General features: G+C 46.0%; 1 protein-coding gene across 6 annotated transcripts in view; it reads right to left on the bottom strand.

Moving 5' to 3' along the window:
* Positions 1 to 7,977, bottom strand: part of MCM3AP (minichromosome maintenance complex component 3 associated protein) — a 140,971-nt gene that overhangs the window by 13,605 nt on the left and 119,389 nt on the right. For all 6 annotated transcript variants that reach the window (XM_085869667.1, XM_085869666.1, XM_085869665.1 and 3 more), the window contains one exon: positions 3,463 to 3,603. In XM_085869667.1, coding sequence (XP_085725793.1) covers positions 3,463 to 3,603 — 141 coding nt within the window. The remainder of the gene's footprint in view (positions 1 to 3,462; positions 3,604 to 7,977) is intronic.

Below are 7,977 nucleotides of genomic sequence, written 5' to 3'. Positions count from 1 at the left end.
GCGAGTACAAGTGTACTGGACCCGGTGTATGCCCTGGTTAAAATAGGTGTACCATATCCCTGTGTCGTAAGAGGCGACCAGGGTTGCGTCAGGAAGGGCATCTGGCGTAAAACCTGTGCCAAATCATTATGCAGATCATAACGGATGATCCGCTGTGGCGACCCCTAACGGGTGCACCCAAAAGAAGAAGAAGATATATATTGGATTCGCTATATATGAGATATCCCTTCTTGTCGGGTTTTCTTGCTGTCTATCTGTGTGTGTGTGTGTGTGTGTGTGTGTGTGTGTGTGTGTGTGTGTGTGTGTGTGTGTGTGTGTGTGTGTGTGTGTGTGTGTGTATGTGTGTGTATGCGTGTATGTGTGTCTGCAACGCGAGGCTCCACAGCACGAACCAGCGAACCGATTTCGATGAAACTTTGCCAACAGTTGCCATATGGTCTGGGAATGTGCGCGTTTGAATTTCGTTGCCTTGCAACCACCTGTTGCTGTACAGCGGCCGAAAAACCGAGTACAGTATTTTCAATACTTGTCCTTCAGTTTTGAATGAAGAGAAACGAGACTTCGGAATTAAACACGTCGAGATATTTAGAAAATTTTACTCGAGCCGATTTTTGATTGAGGTTTTATTTTTCAAATGGTAGTCCTTCAAAAATCGGGTGTCTATTTGCCGTCATTTAAGGTGTGTATACAGTGTTTGTAAGGAACTACACCGTCGTTCCACCTTCGATCTCTCCTTGATCCAAACGTTATTGACCAAAGTGAAAAGGATCCAAAATAAATGGAATCACCGGCATTTCTGTCTTTGTGGATTTCTAATAATATAATATGTTTATTTATTTACCGAAAACGATTCCACGACCCACACACCACCTCCAATTATTTATTTATTTACGGAAAACGATTCCACGACCCACACACCACCTTGAATTATTTATTTATTTACGGAAAACGATTCCACGACCCACACACCACCTTGAATTATTTATTTATTGACCGAAAACAATTCCACAATCCACACACCACCTTCAATTATTTATTTATTTATCAAAAACGATTCCACGACCCACACACCACCTCGAATTATTTATTTATTTGCTGAAAACGATTTCATGACCCACACACCACCTACAATTATTTATTTATTGACTGAAAACAATTCCACGACCCACACCCCACCTCCAAATATTTATTTATTTACCGAAAACGATTCCACAACCCACACACCACCTTCAATTATTTATTTATTGACTGAAAACAATTCCACGACCCACACCCCACCTCCAAATATTTATTTATTTACCGAAAACGATTTCATGACCCACACACCACCTACAATTATTTATTTATTGACTGAAAACAATTCCACGACCCACACCCCACCTCCAAATATTTATTTATTTACCGAAAACGATTCCACAACCCACACACCACCTTCAATTATTTATTTATTGACCGAAAACAATTCCACAATCCACACACCACCTTCAATAATTTATTTATTTACTGAAAATGATTCAACGATCCACACACCACCTCCAATTATTTATTTATTTACCGAAAACGATTCCACGACCCACACACCACCTCCAATTATTTATTTATTTTCCATAAACGATTCCACGAACCACACACCACCTTCAATTATTTATTTATCGAAAACGATTCCATGATCCACACACCACCTTCAATTATTTATTTATTTACCGAAAACGATTCCCCACCCACACACAATCTCCAATTATTTATTTATTTCCTGAAAATGATTCCACGACCCACACACCACCTCCAATTATTTATTATTTAAAGTGGGAGTGGCGTAGGAAAGTGGGCGGGGCTTATGAAAAATACTGTGTGGCTCAGGAGGTGTGGTCAAACAAGAGCATTGAGAGAAGTTTATCGGGTTTTCCGTGTGTGTGTGTGTGTGTGTGTGTGTGTGTGTGTGTGTGTGTGTGTGTGTGTGTGTGTGTGTGTGTGTGTGTGTGCGTGTGCGTGGAGACTTAATTCCTTTGGTACCAGGTCTCTTCGGAGAATCCTTGGCTATCGCTGGTCGGATTTTGTGTCCAACGAGCGGTTGCTGAGAGAGACTCGGATGAGATTTGTTACCTGCATAGTCCGTGAGCGTCAGTTGCGGCTGTATGGACATGTGGCTCGTTTTCCTGACGCTGATCCTGTTCACCAGATTCTCTCAGCGAGGGAGTCTCATGAGTGGAGGAGGCCAGTGGGCCGACCACGTGCCTCATGGTTGCAACAGGTTGACCATCATCTCAAGGAGATGGGGATGGGCCTGGCATCTGCCTGGGGGATGGCAAACAGCTATTCCATGCCATGATGGATTTTTTAATGCCATGAACAAACATTAGTACCTCATGGGCGATGAAGTTTGTGGTCAAGTTTTATTGGAATTGCACGTGTAGTTTGTGAGAAGAAAGCAAATACCTATTTTGGGGGGGCAACCCCCATAGACCCCTTAGTGCCCGATTTTTTAATGCCATGAACAAACTTTGGTACATACACAGTGATGAACATTGCAGTCAAGTTTCATCAAAATTGTCTGTGTCGTTTCACAGAAGAAGTTGAAAGTATTTGTGGATGGACAGACGGACGACGCGCTATCCCATAAGCTCCCCAGAACGATGTTCCAGGTGAGCTAAAAATGAAGTGAAAAGACCCTGGAAAGTGAAGATCAAAAATTGTTCCAGTGTGAAAAGACCCTGGAAGTTGAAGAGATCCAAAATTGTACCATTGATCATTGGAGCAATGGGAATGATGAAGAAGAACCTCACAGAGATCTTAAAAACCATCCTTGGGAATACCACTACAAACGACCTGCAGTTGGAAGCTATCTGGGGCTCAGTGACGATCCTCAAAAGAGTCCTTGGTACAAAACTTTGAGAACAAAACTTCCTACCTTGGTCCATTATTTGTGACCACCCTTACTGAAATGGAGATGTATACTTTGAGACCTGGGAGGACTCTGTTCCACCTTCTGAAACGCTCGTATGGAGATAAACATAGGGGCAATACCCCTGGGTGCTCACCTGGTAGGAACTGGATAAGATAACCACATAGGGATGGATGAACTACAAAATATGTATTGGAAAAGAAATTAAATACATGCACTATTACACAAAAATAGACAAGGAACTTGTACACAGGAGGCCATTTGGCACATCAAACTTGCCCCACATCTTATTAACATAAATCTACATCACATCACAAGCCATCTACATCACATTATCAACAGCTTATCAACATAAATTCACTATGGGAAGCCAAGGGGCATGGGGATTAGAGTAGTGTAGATGAGAACAGTGGGGTCGGCACAGACATCACCACTTTCACATCGTTTTATTGAATTGTACAAAAAAAAAAGATATCGTCCCCAAAAGAGATTAAAAAAAAACTGATCACCACTCTCAAAAACTGTTTTGTTTTCAATTGGAAACTTTTTTGTTTTCTTACCTTTCACTTTCCAGCTTCTCCTGATTGATGGCTTCCAACACATGACTGTTTAGCACATCCACTGCCTCTGGTAATGCTTTAAGAGGCTGGTGTAGAGACTCAGCCACTGACTGTGACTGATCAAACAATTCCCCTGTAAACCTGAAACACAATTGCATTATACAGAGTATAATCACTTAAAAAATCGTTGCATATCTGTTATCGTAATAATATCAACTGAAAAGCAATGGGATTAAGTTATTGAATAAAATAGATTATTGCAAGTTTTGGAAGCAAAGAGTACCAGTGAGTCAATATCTATGGATGATAGACATGTGGTTTTCAAGAATTGAAGGAACAACTTGAAATGATTGGGACAACATGAAGAAAATTCTCGTTGCCAAAGCGTGGCTCTCATCAGAATCCCCTCATCCTCACTCCCTGTTAAGGCTGGAGTGTCACAAAGCAGTGTTGTGGGCCCCGTCTTATTCCTAATCTTCATCAACAATCTCTCTGCCTCTGAAAAATCCTCTTTATCTCTTTTCTGATGACTCCACCCTTTGCCATAACATTCCCCATCCTTCATTCAGGCAGGCAGAAACCTTTTCCCTCTCTGCAGACCTTGACTGAAAGATGAATTGGTCAAACACTTGGAATATGTCTTTCAGTCCTGACACATCTCACACTCTCAGCATCTCTCTCTCTCTCTCCAAAAGTACCATCTGGCAAACCCTCCCATCTTCTTTCTTAACAATCCTCTTGAAGACGTTCAGACATTCAAACCTTTGGGTCTCACCATCACCCATGACCTTTCTTGGGCAAACCACATTTCTAAGTTGGCTTCCAAAGATAGCCTCCGACTGGGCGTCCTCCACCATACAAAGTCCTTCCTTGGCACACATGAACACTTATCCACCTACAAGGCCTTCATCTGCAACTTGATGGAATACTGCTCTACCTTCTGGGCTGGCTCCACTGCCTCACACCTTGCTCAGCTTGATGGTATGGAACCCAAGGCCTGCAAGATCAATGGAATCTCCTGCAATGAAACTGAGTCGATGGGCAGACCACTTTCACATCGCAGACAGGTTGGTGATCTTTCTGTCTGACGCTTCCTTTCTGGTCTTGCACCCTCTGCCTTTTCTTTGACCTGTCTACTCCTCTCCAACCCCCCCCCCCCCACCTTAGGTTTCTTCAGGATGCACGTGGTCTATCAATAACCCACTTCTGGCAAAACTCCCAAAATCCAAAATCACTGCTCACCTCAACTCATGTGTTCCTCATTTTTTCCCCACCAGTGGAACCAACTTTCTCACAATCCATTCAATCCCATGCTTCCCTTGAGGGCTTCAAGATGGCTGTTCAGCACCACTTCAGGTCATCCTCCATTCACACTCAAGATTTTTTATAATCTCATTAACTCTCCCCAAAAGTGCTTTTGTTTCTGTTTCATCCAAAGTTTTCCCTTCCTCCTCTGGCTGTGTATAAACTTGTGTCCAGGTTATTCACCCCCCTTATATTCTCCTCCTCCCCTTGATATCATTCTTCTTCATGCCCATTCTTCCTCAAAGTGTTCCCATACTATGCTATTGGTATGTTTCCCTCCTTTGCACATCTTATGTTCATCTGTTATGTTTTGATCCTTTTGTGTTCTAGCTCTAACATGAGCCATGACTTTCTCCACAAAAGAGGAATTAAACTGTGCTGTATCACGTGATTGGGTTTTCGTGTATCATGACTCGCCCACTAGGGGTGGCTACGAGCCTGCGCGTCCGCTCTTATTGGCATGTGACAGCTCTGCATATGGCATCAGGGCAGTGCTCTCCCACAGGATGGACGATGGTTCCGAGCGGCCTGTTTGTTTTGCATCCCGGACCCTGTCCGCAGCAGAGCGGGAATATGCCCAGATCGAGCGCGAGGCTCTCAGCCTCGTCTTGGGTGTGCGGAGGTTTCATCAATACCTGCTGTGGTGGCATTTCACTTTGCAGACGAATCACAAACCACTTCAATTCATCCTGAAACCCGAACGCGGGGTACCGGTGGTAGCGACCGCGCGGATACAGCGAAGGTGTCTGTTTCTTGCTGCTTACGATTACGATATTCAGTTCCGGAGCACCGAAAAGCATGCGAACTGCGACGGGCTCTCACGCTTGCCTTGCGCGGAGGGTCCAGCTGTGTCTGAGTCGGCCGACCGGGTTGATGTGTTCGCGCTGGGCCAGGTCCAAAGCGGGCCGATCACGGCCAAACAGGTCGCGGTGGAATCGGCTCATGATCCAGTGCTCGCCCGTGTCATCCAGGCGATTTCTACGGGGAATTGGAGCGAGCTATCTTCAACACCGGCATTTTAGCCTTTCGCGTCGCGCGCATCGGAGCCGTCGTTGGTCCAACGGTGCGTTATGTGGGGAATGAGAGCAGTGATTCCACCAAAGTTCAGGCAGCAGTGTTTGGAAGAACTGCATGTCAGTCACCTTGGCGTCGTGAAGACCAAGAGTCTTGCTCGCAGCCTGTTGTGGTGGACGGGGTTGGACAAAGACATTGAGCAGTTGGTTAAGCGTTGCACCACATGCCAAACAGATGCTGATAACCCGCGCCAAGCTTCGGGACTATGGCCTAACGCAGTCAGGGCCTGGCAGAGGGTCCATGTGGATTTTGTGGGGCAGGTTAATGGCAAAATGTTTTTGATTGTGATCAATGCATTCTCTAAATGGCCGGAGGTTGTAGTAATGCAGCATACATCAGCAAACATTACAGTAGAAAACTGCGGATGGATTACCCGGGGTTCTGGTCTCTGATAACGGTCCGCAGTTCATCGCAGGTGTATTTGATGAGTTTATGCATCAGAATGGTATTCGACATTTAAGGTCCGCACCGTATCATCCTGCGACGAATGGGCAGGCGGAGTCGTTTGTTAAGATGTTGAAACGGGCTTTGCGCAGGGGGGGGGGGGGTGTTGCACCTGTGCAGACGGTGGTCGATGTCTTTTTGCTCCAATACAGGAACGTGATTCATCCTGTCACGGGCGATTCTCCTGCCATTCGTCTCTATGGACGGGCATTGCGGTCGAGACTGGATTTGCTGCGACCTGGAGGGTCGGTTTGTGGGGCGGTGTCGCGCCCCATGATGCTGCGCGGTTTTGATGTGGGACAGCGGGTCATGGTGCGCGATTATTTCCACAGTTCCAAATGGGTGCCGGCTGTGGTCTCTGTGGTGCTGGGCCGCGAATTGCATGGTGCGGACTGATGGTGGGGAGGTGTGGAAGCGGCACGTGGACCAAATGCATGATCGCTGTTCAGAGTCGCCCCCCCCCCCTTGCCGAGCGATGTGGGACCCCCACCTGTGATGTCGCCGTGGCCAGACGTTGTATCGCCAGGGCCGGACGTGTCAACGCCCACGGAGTGTTCACCTGATTCAGTCCTGCTCGAGGACAACGAGCAAGCTTGTCGGCCGGGGGCGGTTGTTGTTGCGGATGGGGCAAGTCCGGCGAGGGTGTCACCTCGACCTAGCCGGGAGGCGTCTGAGCCTGGGCCGTCTGGCGTCGCTGCCCGTCCGAGGCGGGTCAGGAGACGGCCGCGGTACTTGGAGGATTTTGACTGTTGATTGGTTTCGTTTGGTCATGTTATAATTGTGATTTCATCATTTGAATTGTCATTTTATGAGAGGAGGAGTGTGCTGTATCACGTGATTTGGTTTCCGTGTATCATGACTCGCCCGCGAGGGGTGGCGTTGATGTACATCCGGTCGGGCAATAAAGCGGAGTTACTGCTACGCTCTCGCACTCCATGTTCTGCTGCACCTCGGACACCACATAAACCACATGTGGGAAGTTGATGAGATTAGAGGAAACCATCTGTTGAGGGCATTATCAAGGACCAGAGAAAGCCAGGTAGTTTATGGTGCAAGCAACCCTCATTGAAGATCGGGCCACAATGAATCCAGCAAAATTAAAAAAAACAATGGTTCGAAGACAGAAACCAGCAAAACCAACGCAGATTAAAGAGAGCACAAGACAATGGTCGTTCGAAGTCAGAAAAGGACAATAACAAATAGGAAAATCCTTTTTCTGCACAGCACATAGATGTGGACTCTCATGTCGAAGGACAAAGTAGAACTGCTGATGTGATCAAAAGGTCGTGTCGATAAATAATTCTGGTTGAAATTAAGTCTTTGATTCAATGGAAAATATTGTTGTGGTTCTGTGAAACCGTCACTCCCCAAAGCAATAGCAGACAACATATAGCGGTCCCGAGACATTTCATTAGTATCCATTTTAAATAGCCCTTCCCTCACGTCTAGTGGGTTTATGGAACAAAATGTGTTGTGAGGGCCTTTACGTACAGCTTTACTCACATCTGTATCCTCTTATCTATATTATTTTACGTCACACACGACCTCCTTTCCATCATGCAATCATGCAGACCACGGCAACAGATAGCTCATTTGCATCGGTGCACCATTCCCATTTAAACCTCGTGCCATTCTCAAAGCAATGCTCACCTCAGACCTTCGCCGTACTCAGACCTCAATGCTGCAACATTC

Source organism: Eptatretus burgeri, chromosome 2, assembly GCF_056783735.1.
Source record: "Eptatretus burgeri isolate ZD-2024b chromosome 2, Ebu_testis_v1, whole genome shotgun sequence".
Taxonomy (NCBI): Eukaryota; Metazoa; Chordata; class Myxini; order Myxiniformes; family Myxinidae; genus Eptatretus; species Eptatretus burgeri.
This window is presented reverse-complemented; position numbering and strand designations above follow the sequence as displayed.